Genomic DNA, 19,559 nt, shown 5'->3' on the forward strand with positions numbered 1-19,559 from the left:
GCTCAGTCCCACTTCCCACCAGAGTTGCCAATCAGGCCCTGATTTAAATCCAATTTAATGCGCAAAAGTTCATAGTTGTAGGAAAAGGCGGTTTGCTGTCTCCAGGGCATCCTTTTTTTCAGCCCGACCCTGACCCACACTACAGGCAAACTGACCTGCGTTCCCACGAACAGCGTCAGGACAGGGGACCCCACCTGTTTTCTCCTGCACCAAACACCCGCTGCCGTAGGACGGCTCTTGCCAACTTCTCTGCCAGCCTGCTCCTCTCCGCTCCTCTGCCTTCCTGAGCTGGGGAACCTGCTGCAGCCTCTCAAGGGAACATGGGGGGATGGGGGAGGGAGGCAAAGAAGCCCCCCCTCCCCTTTGACCACCTGCCGAGAGCAGCGACGGGCGTCCCCGACGGGGGCATCTTCTCCCGGCCAGTTGGCAGCCTCTTCCCTCCCTCTCCCGAGCCCAGAGGCCGTGGGGACGGGGGTAGCACCCCCAAACCTCTCTAGACAGATGATAAGGAAGGGGGGTACGAGAGAGGACCCCCCCAGCACCCACACTGAGGCACAAGCCCCCTTCTCGGCGCCCGCGCCTCTCGCCGCCCGCGCCCGCAGCGCAGCGCAGCGCAGCGCAGCGCAGCGCAGCAGGGCCGCCGCGGCCGGAGCGCCCGAGAGCCGGGCGGGGAGCGACGCGGTTCTCCCGGCGGCTTACCGGCGGCGGCCGAAGCCTCGGTGCGGGCGGCGCTGCGCAGCAGCTGGTAGTAAAGGGCCATCTCCGCCTCCGAGGTCCGGCTGGGCGGCGGGCCGAGGAGAGCCATGGCCCCGCGGCGGTGCGGCTGCAGCGGCGCGCCTCGGCTCGCTTGGCTCGGCTTGGCAGGGCTACTCCGCCTCCGCCGGTCCCTCCCCGCGCGGTCCGCAGGGCCGGCCGGCCTCGGCTGCCCCGGGAGAGGAGGGCGCACGGCGCGGGCTGGGCGGAGCGCCCGGGCGCACAGCTGGAGGAGAGCGGCGCCCCCCGCTCCGGATTCAGACGTGACGCGGGAGCCGCGGGGCTCGCGCCGCCGCCCCCCGTCCCAGGAGGGCAGCCAAAGGCGCCGGGAAGCTCCGGGGCGGCCCCGAAGGGGGGTCTTCCTGACCCTCCGAGCAGCAGTTCTTGGGTCCCGCGTCTCCTGCACCACGTCTGAACCGGCCTCTCTTCCTTCGCGGGTCGAGGGGGGGGGGCTTGGAAAGAGGGCTGAACGCCGGCAGGAGTCCCGGCTCCCCCTCGCCAATAAAGGGACTCGCGGTCCGGGATTTCCAAACAGGGAACACGGGAAGTTGCCTTACAAGGAGCCGGACTGATCGGGCTGGGCAGTTCAGCCTTCCCCAACCGGGCGCCCTCCGGATACGTCCGGCACGCGGCTGTCGGCATTCTCAGCCGGCGTGGCCGCTGGGAATTCCGGGAGCCGCAGTTCCCGCACATCTGGAAGCTGCGGGGATCGCGTTCTCCCCATTTGCAAATCCGTACGTTAATTTGGTTACTTAAGAACGGTGGTGTTCGGTTATAGCTGCAATTTATCAGCGCAGGAACCCGTCGACGTTCAGAAAGTCCAGAGTCCTCTAAAACCGTGTTTCTCAACCTCGGGCACCTTTAAGATGGGTGGACTTCAACTCCCAGAATTCCCCAGCCAGCTGGAGTTGAAGTCCACCCATCTTAAAGGTGCCCGAGGTTGAGAAACACGGCTCTAAAATATCTTCACCTTTCTCAGCTCAGACCTACTTCCCCCTACGTACAAATCACAGCAAACGTTACAAAAGACTTTTCCCTCCTTTTGTGATTGCATAGAACAGGAATAGAACGGAAATGATGCCAGTGTGGAATAACCCTTTTGCCACAGAATGATCCCTTGCATTTTCCAAGACTCCGGGAATATTTGGGACTCTTGAAATCTTTGTGTTTAAAACTTGCATAATCATGCCTTACTCCTTTCCCTGATCACAACCTTTGGAATAAAAGTGCCCTCTAAACCCAGAGTTTCTCAATCTCAGCGACTTTAAGACCCGTGGACTTCAACTCCCAGAATTCCCCAGCCAGGGGAATTCTGGGAGTTGAAGTCCACGGGTCTTAAAGTCACTGAGATTGAGAAACACTGCTCTAAATGATGCAAATGATAAATCAAGAGAAAGTTGCTTTTATAGCAATCTAGGCTAATACCTTACTCTGGAGGGAGAGAGAGGGAGGGAGGGGGGGGGGAGAGGTTTTTTTTTAAAGGGAACCTCATTAATGTCTCTTTAAAGCCAGTAAACTCTAAAAGAAATTTGCTAACCCGCTTGCTTGCCCCTTTAAAAGTTTCGTAATGTATCCTTAATTTGAAGTGATGTTTACTGCCCATAAAATGGGCAAGTATTTCCATGTCTGGATGAGTTTGTTAACTTAAATCTGACTTCACACCTACTGTAAACAGGACCATAGTGGGCCCACAAAAATAATAATCCAGTACTATTTCTCCTTGGTGCCACAAAGATCAAGGTCCTCTTGGGTGACAGATGTAGTTAAACTCATAATCAGAACATACCAAAGTTTATTATTTCAAAACAAAGCTCAAAAAAATTGTAATGAAAAAGGGCAAAGTGCATTCATAAAATTTTAACATTCCACTATCATTGTATAAAGCGACATGAATATATAAAATTGCAGTTGAAGTGATTAACGCAGTCCCATTTTTTTTTGCAAGCTGAAAAATGCACCTTAAAATCTGTATAGAATGTTTACCACCCCAGCTGTCCCGCGTATTTACACTCAATCTCATATATATATATATATGTATGTATGTATGTATGTATGTATGTATGTATGTATATGTATATTTATATATTTCTTCCTCCTGCTTTCCAGTTTCCAACGATCTGCTGCTGGTTTTGTCGGCTGAGTACTATCATATGGACACTAGTCTCTTGAGCCCAGCGTAGCACTGATGCAGAGCTGAATTTATGATGATTTTAGCCCACCAGCATACATGATTTTCAATTAACTAACAAATTCGCATAGGAAAGTGGGGATTGCACTCAAAGCAGATTTCATTATTTGAACTGGGCAGAAAAGTGAACGCAATCCTAAATTGCAGATGACAGAACTGTTCCTAATTGTGCCATGTCAGAACGAGCATCTTCCTCTTCTATCCATGCCATCAATGTTTACCACTATTTGTGACCTACAGGAGATTAATCACAAGCTTCAGCTGAAACCAGCTTTCCTAATTTTTTAAAGCTGGGAACGATCGTTTATTTGCTGAGATGCTTCTCTAGCAGCCGACGGCAAACTTCTTCATGGACCAGAATTACCCAAAAGGGATAGTTAAGTTTTAGTTCAGAGGCTGTGGTTTTAAATATATATAACTGTGTCTTCATGCGGGAAAACTGGAAAAAGATGCCCCCCCCCCTTTGTTTTTTTACCCAGCTCTTTTTGGGTAGGAAGTCACAGAAAAGGGAAACCAAATTGACTTCAGTTTTCTCCTGGCTGCATTTGAACCAAAAGCTAATTCCAAAACTCCCTAGTAGTTTTTGTTAAAAAAAAAAAAAAATACACTTTTCGCAGAGTTCCCGAATTAAAACGGACACAGAAGTGGTTTTCAATTACAAGCATCAGGGAATCATGTAAGCATCATGAGGATCAAGATTTTTTTTTTTTTTTTTTTTTAAGTTGGAAGAAAAGTTGTTAGTTGGCATCTTGCAGGCTTGTTTTTAAAAATTATTTGGACTCAGGTTGAGGCCTCTGTTTTTTTGGGAAAAAAAGAGGAAAAAAGGTGCTCTTAGCTTGGCACATGCCAATGCAATGTTGAAAAATTTCAGACATGAAATTTGTTTTCCTGCAAGCATGCTGAAAATGAGATTGCTCTTGTGGTGCTGGTGGTGGTGGGATAAGTACGTGCTTTAAGGGCACTTGTGATAACTTATCACATTTTTTGTTCTGGAGGGCTACACAAACCTTTCTCCATCCATGTCCTACTATCAACACATTTTGAGATCTCCTGCCTTGCTTTGCTGTGGAAGAATTGTGTCTGCACATCCAAGTGTCTACCCTCCTCCTAGATCCAATTTAGATCCTCCATCCATCCATCCATCACAGATCTTCTGCAATGAACGCTTTGTGGGAAATTTCATGCCACCACCACTGGTGTCAAGAAGAGGGCTTTCATGCTGGAAAAGACTGCCAATTTACCCATAAACACATGCTTTGCTGCTCTGCTCATGCAAACAGACCTTTTTTTTTTTAGGTGCGCCAAAAGATTTTACAGGACACCTTCAAAAGAGGTGTCGATCAGCTGTTAGATGTGGCATGCTTGGGAGAAAAAGTTGACTGAGGGGTCTTGTTCGAACAACCCACATTGGGTTGGAAGGAGCGGGTGAACACTCTAACCCAAGAACTTTGAGTCTGAAGTAACTCCTCTGATCACCCATATTGTCTCAAGAAGGACAACTGGGCGACCAGACAGTGACTTGTTCCTTTCCTTCTTCTGAGCAAAGTCTTAGGGAAGCGGGGCCTCTCTAGGAACTTGATCTCTATCACCATTTTAATTTTTATACTAAATGGTGACAAAAGGGTTGGGGGCCAATATGCCCCTGTTCCACTTTGTCCACAAGAAGTGGGAATCCCAGATCTTTTGCAGTAGGAATGTGCTACACATCCAGAATGTATTGCTTAAGTATTGCTTCTTTCCTTTGTACCCAAAACAAAACTTTTAGGGTTGGTGGTACTCAACCAGTACAGCCCACTAGAGATATACACCGCATCTCCTACCAGACCTGGCCAAGTTTTAGAAAGGAACAGAATTTGCATGGCAAAAGATCCCAAATCCAGTCCAGCATAGGCCAGGTCTCGGACTCCTTATGTTCTACATCCATGTGGCAAAGTTCTTCCAATGTTGCCCAAGCTCAGGAGATGCCAATGAAAAAAGAATGTTGCAACCCAGCCACTTTGACCAGGATGCTCTTAAAAGTAAATGGACCTTGATTTGGATTGTGTGAAAGCCTCAAGCCAAGAGGAGAGAAAAGAACTGCATTTCAAAAGGGTGAAGCTTTGGTGCATCTCATCAGCTTTCTGAATTTTCCCATCGTGTTTAAAAAGAAGTGCCTTCTACGACATCTCCATTGGTGCTTGCAGAGAAAGTGAGTACCAGAGAAGAGAATGCATCCATCCACATTTTCTAAATAAAACTGCTGAGTTTGGTTAGGAAGAAGAAGAAGAAAAAAAAAGATATATTTCATGACCCACTTTTTTGGTAGAGGAATGGAAACCCAGTGGGGGCATGGAAGCAGGCTAGATGGTGCCAAGAGACATAGTTCAGATTTAAGCTTGGGAAGTGAGCATTAAAATCTGTGCTCTTTCACTGGTTGAGAGGGGAGAGCCAAAGGGAAGAAAGTTGTTGGTATTTTCCTTGCCCGACAACCCATTGCGGAACAGAAGCTGTGTCTTTTGTTTCAAAGGTCCAGAATCTCCCTGATCTTCACAATCAGAATTGCCAGTTGGTGCCCTCAGGGCTTGCATTAAGATGGGGAGGGCGGGGGTCAACAACAAGTCTTCCAGATCTTACACCAATTTTTAAAAAGGCAAAGCTAACCCACGTCCTCTTTTTAAAAATGGCACCTTCCTTCCAGGTAGGGCGGATGGCTCCTTCCATCACGGACAGCCGAGTTATAATGGTTGCAGTTGAAGGATCCTGAGATGACGTTCTGCCAACTGAGTGAGGGTCTCCCTGGCCTTCGTTTCTGGAAGATGGCTGTTCTCTAGCCGTTTGTATGAAACCAGCATCGGCAACTCCAAAGGGTCTGGCTGTTTAAAACACACACACACACACACACACACGGGAAAATGGAAAAGAGAGTTGTTTAGCCACACTGCTGCTGTCACCACAGGGTGCAAAGAGACACAAAATGAACAAGTATTCTGGTTGCACACCAACGAATATTAGATTTCTAAAACTTCAGGAGGAAAAGAACACTGCAATTGCCAGAGAAGGGGGAAAAGAATGCCAAAAACGTATTTTCAGTGAAAAGAAATGTGCTATGCTGTTTGGGTCTTTATAAATGCTGAAAGAGCGCTGGATTATGCTGGAGATTTTTAAGTTCAGGGTAAGGCAGTTCAGGCATATGATGGACTAACCAGCTTTACAAAGTTATACTATAAAATGTGTACCTTTATCTACAGGTAGAGAGTGAAATTTTGCAATAATCGTGGCAGGTTATATAAGAGAGGAAATCAGAGAACAGCAACTGTGAAAACATTTCTACTTCTAGGAGTAACAGAACTGGATTACTTAAGTGTGCTAAAGGGGGGTGGAATAAATACCCAACCACATTTGCCAGAAAATAAGCATCCTTAGGGGGAAGATGGGTGGTGATAAAATTTGAAAATAAAATAATAATAATAATAATAATAATAATAATAATAATAATAAAAAAAGTGGTGGACAGAAGAATTTTTAGGATGCTTTCTCCTCCCCCCAACTCCAATGATTATATTTTCTGCACCCAATCCTGCAGCATGACAAGCAGTAACACACTGGATTTGATACTGTCCATGCAACTGCATGTGAACTGTCAACTGAAATATAATGTTCCAACATTCACGCTGGAAAAATGTATAGAAAAATCTGAACCCAGAGAGAAAAAATACTCAAGCTATTCTTTATCCATTGCAGTTGATTTCCTGCTGCCTTTTGTATTTTATTTTTTTTACAGGCCATCATACTGTCTTTCCCCTGGATATTGTGGGGACTAGTATCTGCAATTATTCCATTTGTCATTCACAATGCTCTATTTTAGTTTGTTTTCTGTACTATGGTGGTCAATTATGGGCTACATAACCACTCACAGGACCTTAACGTTGGAATGGAGATGTTCAAGTCCAACCCCCTGCCCAGGGAAGGAATCCTCATCCCATTCTGGGCAAACGGCTGCCCAGTCTTTTCTTGAAAACCTCCAGTGATGGAACACCCACAGCTTCAGGAAGCAGGCTGTCCCATTGCTTCACAGCTCTCACAACCAGGAAATTCCTCCTTAGTTCAAGTTTGAATCTCTCATTGTAAAACATCCACCTGTTGGTTCTTGCCTTCTCAGGGAGGACCCTTACATTGCTCAAACGAATCTATTCCCAAACAGCAGTGAGACTCAGGACTTTAGGAAAGTGGAAAACCCTTTCCAACAAAATTACTAGTGATTGGTTCCAAGGTGGAAACTGATCAGAGGAATCATTCAGAACTATTCATTTTGCTGGTCATTTTCATATCTCATCAGGCCATATTACATGCATGAATCCTAAAGTAAGATACGACATCCTCTCTTTGGTTCTGGAAGGGATTCAAGGAATGTCAAGGTGATGGAGGAGGAAGAGTAAAAAAAAAAAAAAAGACTCATTCTAAAGGATGACAAATGCATGAGTTAGAAGCACGGACTGGAAAAACCAAGCAAAACCTCAGAATGTTCTTGAGCTGCAAAACCTTTTACCTGGCTAATCCCAAGATCTACAACAGTTTTAAACAGAAGCAGCTAAAGTCACCTGAAGGGAAAAGATATAAAGGAGGGAGGGGGACCTCTTAGATGCAGAGGGCTGCAATCCAAAGATCCTGGAATAAGGGTTTCTCAAAAGCACAGTTGTTCTGGAGAGCCAAATCTCTTCTCTATTATTAAGCTCAATGCATACAGTGAAATAAGGAAGTTGGGCAGCATCTTTCACGCCACCCTGAACAGGAAGCAATAACGTCATGGGTTCAGCATTCTCCCCATATGTTCCTGCATCTGCCAACATTTATTTAACCTTAATCAAGAGGGGAAACGGGGCGCACAATTTATAAATTATTCATTTATTCTTTCTCCCTGTGGGAGAGATTGTGTAACCCCAAGGCATACGATGGAAATCTTATGCGTGAGATGGCCTGTTTGTACTACCAGGAAAGATCTACAGTTGAGTTGTAATGTTGTTGCTTTGGCATTCTTTTCTCTGAATTACATGAGGGTAATTAATTCAGAACAAAATCTAGATGAAGGTGATGCATGTGAAATGAAAAATGGATATACGCACTTTTCATTTCCTTTCTATATGAAAAGCTACCAGCAGGCAATCAAGCCAACTTAGATTCAGCTCTTTTTAATTTAGACAGGTGAGGGTACCCCAAGAGGATTCAGACAGTAAAGTCAATCATGTCCTACTAGGGCAATGCTAGAATCAATTAAGGGCAGCCACTGTTGAAATGTTCACTTCTAGTTTGACTGACATGTCGACATGGGTTTATTAATACCTTAAACTGGACACAAATCTAATCACTGCATTGTTTCATTAAAATGAATGGAGTATCTCTGACTTTGGGAGGATTGACTGCACTGAGATTTCACTCTTTCTTCCTCCCTCAGGTTTTGGGGGAATGTATCAGAAGGCCCTACCTGCTTCTGGATAGGGTGGAAAGAGAAATGGGTTCTGGAATTTAGCTCGAACACATCCAACAGCACCACAGATGCCAAAACTCCAATGGTTATTATTAATTTCTGCCCTGCAATATGTATTTATACCACCTGGTCCAAAGATTCTCCACTGCCATAATTCCTAACGGAGCCCATTCATTCTCTTTCAGTCTTTAACATCTATCCTCAAGACCACAGATGTCTGGCACAAGATCATCACAATTTTGCAGAAAGCAGCTTCAGGCACGGTATGGCAAAGCAAGCGAAAATGTATTTCCAAGCATAAGGTTGCCCCCAATGGATGGCAGTTTGCAACCCTCCCTTCACATTGATTAATTTTGATTTGAGATCGCAAAACATTAGAAATACAGTGTCAGCGAGGAAACTGGCATCGCCAAGTCTAGAGGAGAGAGGGGGTTGAGGAACTTATGGGGAAGGTAAAAATAAAAAAAGGGGGACCCACAGCACAAAGTGGAAATTCAAGCCCCTCGAACTTCTGAGCCATTAGCAGAAAACATCCATCCATCCTTCCTAAACAAACAAACCCTTCTATGGGCAACCAGGGGGTTGCAAAACTTAGTACAAGTTTTGATGCTCTCAAATGGGCCATACAAGCTTGTATGAAAGAGAGCCTTTCCAATTTTAATTTTAATTATAAAATTATGGCAGGCGATGTACTTGTGTTCTGCTTGGCTAAGAGAGTATCAGAACAGCTGAGATTAAAGAATCATATATATATATATATATATTGGATTGATTCCAGGAATCACTTGGTTATTCCCGTGCCTTCCAAGGCCCCATTTGGGAGAAGGGGAATACCTGTTACAATACATTAGATGTGTCTGAGAATGTTCTTAAAAGGAGAGGCCTGACCGATTGTCTGGCTGGTGCTGAATCGCTTGCAATTTTTCTGCGGGGTCTTTTCTGAAAACAGCGAGGCAAAAATAAAATAAAGGATGTAAGCATGCATTTCTGTTTTAAGTGGTGAGGTTTAGCACTGAAAACAAATTAGCTTCCGTGATATGAAACTAGGTAAAGGTAAAGGTTTCCCTTGACGTAAAGTCCAGTCGTGTCCGACTCTAGGGGGCGGTGCTCATCTCTGTTTCAAAGCCTTGGAGCCGGCGTTGTCCATAGGACACTTCCGGGTCATGTGGCCAGCACGACTCACGGAACGCCGTTACCTTCCCGCCGAAGCGGTACCAATTAATCTACTCACATTTGCATGTTTTCGAACTGCTTGGTGTGCAGAAGCTGGGACGAGCAACGGGAGCTCACCCCGCCGCGCGGTTTCGAACCGCCGACCTTCCGATCGACAGCTCAGCGGTTTAACCCGCAGCGCCACCGCGTCCCTGATATGAAACTAAGAGGAAGTAAAAATGCGTGTTAAGGAAAAAAGAAACCACAATGATTTCCATAAGAGACCTTTTGTTCAGAACTGGACAAATATTTGCAGATCCCCCACCTACCTTGAGATTGTTGGTAGCCATTTTGCATTCCCTTTTGCATCACAGTTGGATGGGAAGAATTTCCAGGTTTGAGAAGGGCCAGGGAATCAAGCGTTTAGATACCCTAGCACTGCAGAAATCATGAACTTGCCCCAATGGTCCATCTTCCTTTTCTTCTGGGTGGAGCCCAACAGTTGCCTAGCAGGTTTACAAGAATTGACTAGTTCAGGTCATAGCAAAGCATGACAATGACCATCGTGCTTGGCCAGATTAAGATGGATCTGGATTGGCTACTGCTTGGCATAAAGAGGGGTCTGTCCATACTCAGTCAACAGAAGAGAATCTTCTCCATAATGGACTTTTCTCTCTTGCAGAACCTCTCCACCTCTATCAGGGTTTCTCAAGAAGGTTCCATGGAACCCTAGGGTTCTGTGAAAGGTCACTAGGGGTTCCCTGGGAGATCACGATTTCATTCTTTATTTTCAGTTGAAGAACACTGTTCATGCATATATACAGGCCTACCCATGAAATGAATATAGTAATTTTCTTAACTTGTAACCTATATTTGAGCCTGAATGTGCAGGGGTTCCCCGAGGCCTGAAAAATATTTCAAGGTTCCTCCAGGGTCAAAAGGTTGAGAAAGGCTGACCTCTAAGGTTGGTTCCTAAACTCTGTCTGAAGCAAGATCTCCATATCCCAAGTAACTTAGTTTTAATTTTCTGTTGTTCTGCAAATTATTTCTTAGGGTTATATTGGTGACCTTTTCCTTAATGCTTTTAAGCATTTATTTCCCTGATTTGTATAGAACTCTTGTCATTTATGGGTGGGCACTGTTTGATGGCGCATTTCTACAGAAGAGAACATACAACTGGTTCACATTAACTCAAGAAGTTTGTGCTTGCAGCCTTCCAAGCTTTATCGTGCTAACAGTCTGTAACCCATCACTCACATCTTCCATCAACAGCTTTGTGACGATACCTTTGGGGTCCTGCAAAACTACCTTTGTATCAGGCTGCTGGACTAGGTAACATACCATTGCCTTCAAATGGTGTTCAGCAACACGTCATGCACTTCAGATGCTGCAGAAGAAGGTGCTTTGGCACACTGAATGCGAGGAACCCAGGGCTGGCAAACTATCCCCACCCAGGTGAAAGGCTGCTGTCCATGCCCTGGTGTGCTACCTTTCTACTAGCAAAGCCCCCCGCCCCATTTTTTTTTAATGTTTCAAGAATGCTGGAATATTTCAGCCTGGGGTGGTCCCATCACTTCCATCAATTCGGGACACCACCTCTGTTTCTTACTGCAAAGGCAATCTTGGTGGCCTGTACGAACTGACCCCCAGGAGGGATTAGGAGGGGTACCATCCAGAACACCCATCTCTGCAGATAAGGCACAGAGGGGTGCTCACTGCATGGGCTGGAATTGCAAATTCAGGATCTTCAGCCACCCTCCAGGCCAGCAGCAGGACAAACGGCAACAGGGAAGGAGAGGGCGCTGATGTGAAAAGGAACGGCAATTAAGCAGGGCTTTGAGACTGCAGCGAACATATGAGGTGTTCTTTTTTTTTTTTTAAAAGCAAAATAAAAGGGAGACAGATAAGCGCATTATCAAAAGGTTAGACACACGGACAGGAAAGCAAAGGAGCTGAGCAGCGAACGGCAGCTTATTAAAAAGAAGAAAATCACCTTATTCATTCAGAGAAACTGTGATTACTGGAGGGTTGAGAGAGGACGAAGATAGCAGATATTCCTGAGGAAGGAAGACGCCGGGTTACCTGGTTCGCAACGACACAAAAGAAAAGTGGGAAATTGGAGACAGAGAGAGAGAGAATCGGGCACGTATAAAAAGCAGGTCGGAAAAAAGGAATTACAAATTAGTTTTCTATTCCGGCACATTTTCATGCAGGAAAAGTATTGATAATAAAAGTTGAGCGGGAGGAGGGGGGTGTTAGGAAGAAGCCGTGAGCTTAGGAAGGGGACCAGCTGGTTTCGCTGGAGGGCTGTCTGTAACTACGGAATCAGAACGGGGATTCTTCAAAAGGAGGAATAACAGGCACCGTTCTGCACCGCGTTCCGTCTCTTGCCGTATTCAAACGAGAGAATTTACTCTGTGCCTAAGTGGAGTTTTGCACAGTCTGTCAATGGATAGCCAGAGGCTTGAGGCAGCTTCTTCAGGGGCACCTCGTGCCGGTGAAGGAGTGCTCCTGCACAGAGAGGCTCTATCTAACTCTCAGGAGACCTGGAATTTGTCAAAGACTCTCTGGAAGACCTTCCAAGCTGGTGGTCACCACCACTTTCGGACCGCAGCAGGTCCCCCAAGGAAGGGTCAGGAGAGGAAGCCTCCCTTTCTTTCACAACTCCCACCAGAACTTCTTCCCAGCCAGCCCAACTCGGGATCGTTCTACGAGCAGCAGGAAACCTCCCTGGTTGTTCCAGCTGCAACTTCACAACGTGCTGTTTCAGTCCCCCCCCCTCTTCTTTTGCCTTTTTTCACGCTGAAAATTTGAGGAAGTGAGCATTGTCTCCATGAAGAGGAGATAGAACCATACCATAAACATTCCTTCCATAACCTTAATCTTTTTTCTTAAAGCAAAGAATTGTTTGCTCTCCCCTTTTCCTGTTTTTTTTTTTTTTTTTTGGTTTTACCTGCTTTTGTTTTACTGTCTATTTATCCATCCATCCATGGCTTGTGAACTGCCCAGAGTTTGGTTTAACACAGGCAGCCACATAAATGTTTTAAATAAATAAAATAGATTAATCTGAACCCCTCCAACGTTTTGTCTTGTCTGGCACGTTCACAGGACCCTTTTCTGAGATGGGGCCTGGAGAAGTGCTCTCCCGACCTGCTTTGCCCCTCCCGCTGGACGGTGCTTTGCTTAATAAAACATCGTTGGCGTGGTTCACACGATGGGCGGAGCCCACTCCAAACAAGCTACGTTCTGGCTGACCACCCAGCATGAAGCCAGCTCAGGCTTCAGAACCGCATCTTTCTGAAGGCGTCTCTTATTCTGGGCAGGTTTCCAATGAGCTCTTTCAAGCCAAGGCAGGTCAGGTGGCGGGAGAGGAGACGCCACCTTTTCCAAATCCAAGGGTCGTAACAACACGCTTGGTTCTAAAATGCCATCTTGTATTCGAGGCATGACCCAGCTCAGCAATTCTCCCAAGGACCCTGTAAGGCGGGCTGGCATTATATTCCCACTCAGAAGCTGGGAAGGAAGTGCCATGTTTAATACTGCCTGCATATTAGGCAGGGAAATCTGGATTGATTTCTCATCAATCAAACCGAGCGCAAAAGCTTCTTCAGGCCTTATTAAAATCTGTCAAGAGTCCAAATTCTCTGTAATGCAGGGAGGGGGACTGTTTAGACTCTAGCAAAAACTACTCTTCCAACATATTCTTTGTGTAAAGTTTACTGGGAAACTACAAGACAAAGTTCAAGCCAACACAATGTTCAGATTTCCATTTTGCAACTCCCTGTGATAAACTGAACCCCCCCTCCCCAACAAGGTCCCAATAACACTTCAAACGGATGAAACCCCTGCTTACAGCCCCAACTGCAATACCCGAAAGGACAAAATATTAATTAAAAAAAAAAAAGACTGGCATCCATGCTACAGGGTGGACTAAAACTTCTGCCCAGTCCAAAAACAAGCAATGGGTGGAGGGCTGATCTAAAAACGCTGACCTCACCTCAGTTAAGATTTGAGCCTGCAGCTCTCACATTCTTTCTTCTCCTCAGCCCACCACACCTGAATGTCCTCCTCTTCTCCCTTCTCAGGGGTGACCATAGTTGGCCATCATACCTACTTCCCTGGCTCAAACCAAGGTCAACAGTAGCCAGGATTCCCTTTTTTCCTGGCTGTTTCCAAAACAAACTCCAGACAAGGCTGGAGAAGGAAACAAATGAATGCTTTGGCCACAACTGTGCTCCTAAGTTTCAGAAAGGATGCGTTCAGCAACCGTTCTCGCTGGTTCCTTGACTTCAGAACCAACAATGGCTCTAAAGGACAGATCGGTCAGCAGCCTGAACCCCCGAAGGAGGCCTGTGAAAGACTAGCTGAATCAAAGGTGCGGACAGCCTGTTGGTGCCACATACATGTGCGCGCAAGCCACATGTGCCGCTCAGCCACATCGCGGAGTGGGAAGCCAGCCTGGTGGTGGCCTTCTCCTTGAGATTCGAGCTTCAAAGCGCATGGCAAAGTGTGGGCTGGCGAGAGCGAGTGGGAGAGACGCAGCTTCCTAGCGATACCACAGTGAAGCGTTGAACCTACATCTTTTCCAGATCTGCTCTCCAGCACAGAAAAGGGGAAAGGGAGGGCATTTGGCCTTCAACTGGAATCTGGAGGCCGTCTAGTTGATGGCCTCCTAGGCAAAATTCTTTAAAAACAAAACAAAACTGCACACAGAGAAATGTTTATGCTGTCCTTGGTTTCCAGCTGGCAGAGTTCGAAGGGGAGGTTTAGCAAAACCTTGGTCTGGAAAAAAGAAAAGAAAAACCCTTTCTGGGCTCCGTCTTAACTCATTCTATCCTGATCTAGATGGATTCTGCCATGACTTGCCTAGCACGGTCAATGGCTACTCTCCATTCAGTCCGAAAGACGGGGAGATGTTTTTTTTCTGATGGGGTCCTCCACTGATGGCTAAACTCTAGCTACCCAGCGTGGCTTGCCAGCTGTTGCTGAGATGAACCAGATGGGAGTTATTCAAAAATACAGGAGAGAGCAGGAGAAGAAAAAAATGAAAACAGAAAAAACACAACAACTGCAGGGACACCTGTCTGTTGTTTCGCCTGAGGCATTGCTTAGAAGAGCGGAATCCATTCTTCGACTTCGGCTTTCTGTTTGACGCTTACCTCGTGTTCTTTCCCTTTCATGTGTCTAAAGATAAGGGCAACCACCTCCGGGAGGAGCGAGATGAAGATCAGGCAAAATATCACCAGCCAGGCAGAGGCAAAGGACAGCAGCTGGGCGAAGACGTGATGCATCCTCTGTTGCTTTAAGAAAGGCCTGGGAGAGGCCGCGCCAAAGGGGAGGGAGACAGAGAAAGAGAGGAGGGGAAAAACAGAGCCACGAGCGTCAGTTCTGCACTGAACCAAACCAGTTTGCATCGGGTTCTGTTGTTACGACAGTTACGAGTCCATCAATGCCAGGAAGGTGGAACTCTTCCAAATGGGGTGGGCCTGGGATCTGCAGAGCCGTAGTTCAGGATTCCAGGCCCTTCTGCTCTTTCCCGGATTAACGCACCCCATTCTGTAATGGTATGTGGGAAAGACCCTGGGAGACTGGGTGAAGAGACACTGCCTGGAAAACGGTCCGATAAGAGACGGCGCAACCCACAACTGGATAGTGGGTGGGGAAAGAGGCTCAGAAGGGGCCCTCCCTAGTTTCTTGGGCTGTAAAGGGTAGGGAGAAAACTGTACTTTCAGACTTGCAAGATTCTGTCAATGCAGCTTTACGTTAAAGTAGAATGAGCTCATCTGGATGTGATTCCGGTCAGGTTTGCCCTGCGAGGCCAACACATTCCCCCATCCCGCCCACTAAGGTGGTCATACAAGTAGTCTTCGACTTACGGCAATTCGTTTAGTGACTGAAGTTATGACAGCACTGGCAAGTGACTTACAACTGGCCGTCGCATTTATGACCATTGCAGCGTCCCTGTGGTCATATGATCAAATTTCGAGCCCTTGGCAACCGGCGCGCATTTACGAAGGTCGCAGCGTCCCAGAGTCCCATGATCACCATTTGCGGCCTCCCCAGCCGGCTTCCAACACACAAAATCAATAGGGAACCATGTGATTCGCTTAATGTCCGCCACAAAAAATGTTGTAAAATCGGGCGTGGCCATGCGATGCCTCGCTTAACAACCGCACCGATTAATGATGAATTTTCTGGTCCCTATTGTGGTCGTAAGTCGAGGACTACCTGTATCTGAGGCTATTCTGAATTGGAAGGGGGTTTTTTGGGAGAGGAAAGAAGAACCACTTCAGCCTTTCCTTCTCAGAACCAAAGGTAGCTTAAGCTTATTAAAGAAAGGGCGCTCATCCGCTTTGAACTGACTTTGGCTTAAAGGTTAGGACTCTGTGGAGCAATTTGGTGAAGGCCGCACCTTGTGCTGATTAACCTTGAAGCCTTAGCATGCTTACCAAATGATGCCCCCCCAGAAGAATGAGAAAAGCACATAGAAGATCAAGGACCCCCAGATGGCGAAGTGGTTCAGCCATGTCCAGAACCGAGTGTCTAACGCCAGCTATTGAAAACAAAAACCAAAAAACCCAAGAAGATCAACCTTCCAACATCATCTTCACGTTGCCCTTATTTTTATCTATTCTAGCCGCCTCCACCTCAGATCTGGCCCCTTCTTCTTTTTTATATATATATAAAACTTTATTATTTTCAGGGTATAGTTAAGATACAAAAAAAAAAAAAGAATATAGAATCGATAGAAAACAAGCTAAAGAAAAAAGAAAAAAACTATAAAAGTGTCAGTAGAAAGAAAACAGAAACAGAAAGTGACTTCCGACTTTCTCCAATACAGATATAAATTTACAAATCTAATCTCTTACAATTAAGTAACCTATCATAACAGTACTTCTTCTGCAACAGACCATTTAATCACTAAAGCCCAAAGTCAAAACGTCATTTTTTTCTATTACAAGCAAGTACTCTAAAAGTGGTTGCCAAGTAGATATAAATCCAGAAACAGAATGTTCTCTTATTAAAACTGTTAATTTAGCCATTTGAGCCAAATCCATTAATTTAACAATCCAACCTTCAACTGTGGGTATCTGTGGATCCTTCCATCGTTGTGCATATATATAACAGTCTTGCAGCTGTAATCACCTATAACAGCAAAACTCTAACTCCTTCTCCATCAATCCCAGAAGAAAAAGTTCTGGGTTTTTTTTTGTTGCATATTTACTTTAAGAATCTTTTGGATAGTAATACATATTTGATCCCAGAACTTTTTAGCCTTCTCACAAGCCCACCAACAATCCAGCCCCTTCAAGATGGGTTGGCTGCCCTGTCATCTAGTTGGCTTTGAAGCCTTGCATCACTGATGGCATGGCAAGAATTCAACCTCGCCAAGATATGTCACACCAGACCCAGCCCATAAAATACAACAGTTTCAATAATAATACTAAAAAAAAGAGAGTTCTAACCTTTAGTGTGACTGTGAAGACCAAGACAGTATAAACCATTGTTCCGAAAGACCAGATTCCTGACATCTGAAAAACACATTCTTATTCAGACACTTGTCTTGCCAAAGTTTGGGGGGGAGAAAATGGAGAGGAATCAGAAAGTGCCCATATTTCATTTTTTGTAGGTGCAAAAGACACAGCTACACATGTTTATTCTTTCCCCTAGATCAATATACCTTGTATAGCAGCAGCCCTGGATTAACCATTAGGCAAAATGAGCACATACCTAGGGAACCAAGGGAAGGGGGGCACCATAAAGTTTTTTTCCCCCCTAGCTACCATGCCCTTATTTTGCCTTATAAAGTTTGGGAGGGTGATTAAAGATAAGTTTTCAATAAATTGTTGCATCTGCACTTTTCCCCTTCTAACGGTTTTATAAAAAAAATTATTTCTTTATTTAATTTATATTCCGAAATTAGTCACCGCCCATCTCACTCAAAGAGTGACTCTGGGCAGTTTACAATAAAACCAGAATAAATAGCCATGAAAATACAATAAAAACAGTGTTCCTAAATAAAAATATATAATCCAAGGTATAGCTGTTAAAACAGGTTCTTAATTTAATTTATGGCAGCGTAGTGCATTAAAAATGCATTAAAAAGTGTTGAAAATTGGCTTTTTTTCCCCCTACTGCCCTAGTTATAAGTAAATATTTTGCTTAGATTGCTTACTGCTATTTAATGTTAGGCAAAAAACATTTTTAAAAAGTTTGTTTTTAATATAGTTGTGGGGTCTGGCTGGGGAGAAAACCGATTTTTTAAATCTCTTATTTCACCTTCAGCACATATTCAGTCATAATGCCTTCTCAGTTAAGCAATGGAAGGGCCAAGGGCATCATTGTTGGGCTGTGCTTATGGTATCCATTGGCCTTAACATGGGCCACAAAGGTCCTTGTGCATTTCAAGAGGGCAGGAAATCAGATTGACTACATCCATTGCAGCCAAAGGTGGCAGACATCTATACAGTCGGTAAAAACAAGACCTGGAGCTGACTGTAGTTCAGATCACGAACTTCTTCTTGCAAAATTTAGGATCAGACTAAAGAGATTAGGGAAGACCCACAGATCAGCTAGATATGAGCTCACTAATATTCCTAAGGAATATGCAGTGGAGGTGAAGAATAGATTTAAGGGACTGGACTTAGTAGATAGGGTCCCGGAAGAACTCTGGACAGAAGTTGGCAGCATTGTTCAGGAGGCGGCAACAAAATACATCCCAAAGAAAGAGAAAACCAAGAAGGCAAAATGGCTGTCTGCTGAGACACTAGAAGTAGCCCAAGAAAGAAGGAAAGCAAAAGGCAACAATGATAGGGGGAGATATGCCCAATTAAATGCAAAATTCCAGAGGTTAGCCAGAAGAGATAAGGAATTATTTTTAAGCAAGCAATGCATGGAAGTGGAAGAAGACAATGGAATAGGAAGAACAAGAGACCTCTTCCAGAAAATTAGAAACATCGGAGGTAAATTCCAGGCCAAAATGGGTATGATCAAAAACAAAGATGGCAAGGACCTAACAGAAGAAGAAGAGATCAAGAAAAGGTGGCAAGAATATACAGAAGACCTGTATAGGAAGGATAACAATATTGGGGATAGCTTTGACGGTGTGGTCAGTGAGCTAGAGCCAGACATCCTGAAGAGTGAGGTTGAATGGGCCTTAAGAAGCATTGCTAATAACAAGGCATCAGGAGACGACGGCATCCCCGCTGAACTGTTCAAAATCTTGCAAGATGATGCTGTCAAGGTAATGCAAGCTATATGCCAGCAAATTTGGAAAACACAAGAATGGCCATCAGATTGGAAAAAATCAACTTATATCCCCATACCAAAAAAGGGAAAAACTAAAGAATGTTCAAACTATCGAACGGTGGCACTCATTTCACATGCCAGAAAGGTAATGCTCAAGATCCTGCAAGGTAGACTTTGGCAATTCATGGAGCAAAATTGCCAGATGTACAAGCTGGGTTTAGAAAAGGCAGAGGAACTAGGGACCAAATTGCCAATATCTGCTGGATAATGGAAAAAGCCAGGGAGTTTCAGAAAAACATCTATTTCTGTTTTATTGACTATTCTAAAGCCTTTGACTGTGTGGACCATAACGAATTGTGGCAAGTTCTTAGTGGTATGGGGATACCAAGTCATCTTGTCTGCCTCCTGAAGAATCTGTATAACGACCAAGTAGCAACAGGAAGAACAGACCACGGAACAACGGACTGGTTTAAGATTGGGAAAGGAGTATGGCAGGGCTGTATACTCTCACCCTACCTATTCCACTTGTACGCAGAACACATCATGCAACATGCTGGGCTTGAGGAATCCAAGGCTGGAGTCAAAATCGCTGGAAGAAACATTAACAATCTCAGATATGCAGATGATACCACTTTGATGGCTGAAAGCGAAGAGGAACTGAGGAGCCTTATGATGAAGGTGAAAGGAGAAAGTGCAAAAGCTGGCTTGCAGCTAAACCTCAAAAAAACCAAGATTATGGCAACCAGCTTGATTGAT

The 19,559-nt window shown here is 45.2% G+C and overlaps 3 protein-coding genes across 8 annotated transcripts in view; 1 reads left to right on the plus strand and 2 right to left on the minus strand.

Moving 5' to 3' along the window:
- MCF2 (MCF.2 cell line derived transforming sequence) overlaps positions 1-821 on the minus strand; it is a 44,565-nt gene extending 43,744 nt beyond the window's left edge. For all 3 annotated transcript variants that reach the window (XR_010068650.1, XM_063313733.1, XM_063313732.1), the window contains exon 1: positions 700-821. Coding sequence is in view for 2 of the 3 variants with exons in the window: in XM_063313733.1 (XP_063169803.1) it covers positions 700-805 (106 nt within the window). In the remaining variant the exon portion in view is untranslated. The remainder of the gene's footprint in view (positions 1-699) is intronic.
- The window catches only part of LOC134504489 (coagulation factor IX-like), a 164,366-nt gene that overhangs the window by 55,276 nt on the left and 89,531 nt on the right, over positions 1-19,559 (plus strand). The gene's annotated exons all lie outside the window — the stretch shown is intronic.
- The window catches only part of ATP11C (ATPase phospholipid transporting 11C), a 66,839-nt gene continuing 49,807 nt past the window's right edge, over positions 2,528-19,559 (minus strand). For 2 of the 4 annotated variants that reach the window (XM_063313664.1, XM_063313663.1), the window contains exons 26-29: positions 17,021-17,086; positions 16,004-16,107; positions 14,714-14,867; positions 2,528-5,793 (exon numbers count right to left, since the gene is read on the minus strand). In XM_063313664.1, the coding sequence (XP_063169734.1) occupies positions 5,656-5,793; positions 14,714-14,867; positions 16,004-16,107; positions 17,021-17,086 (462 nt within the window). In that variant the 3' untranslated portion in view covers positions 2,528-5,655. Of the gene's footprint in view, positions 5,794-9,236; positions 9,342-11,547; positions 11,637-14,713; positions 14,868-16,003; positions 16,108-17,020; positions 17,087-19,559 lie in introns of all 4 variants that reach the window. The other 2 variants (XM_063313667.1, XM_063313666.1) reach the window with 2 other exon arrangements.

Source organism: Candoia aspera, chromosome 12 (assembly GCF_035149785.1).
Source record: "Candoia aspera isolate rCanAsp1 chromosome 12, rCanAsp1.hap2, whole genome shotgun sequence".
NCBI classification, from domain to species: Eukaryota; Metazoa; Chordata; class Lepidosauria; order Squamata; family Boidae; genus Candoia; species Candoia aspera.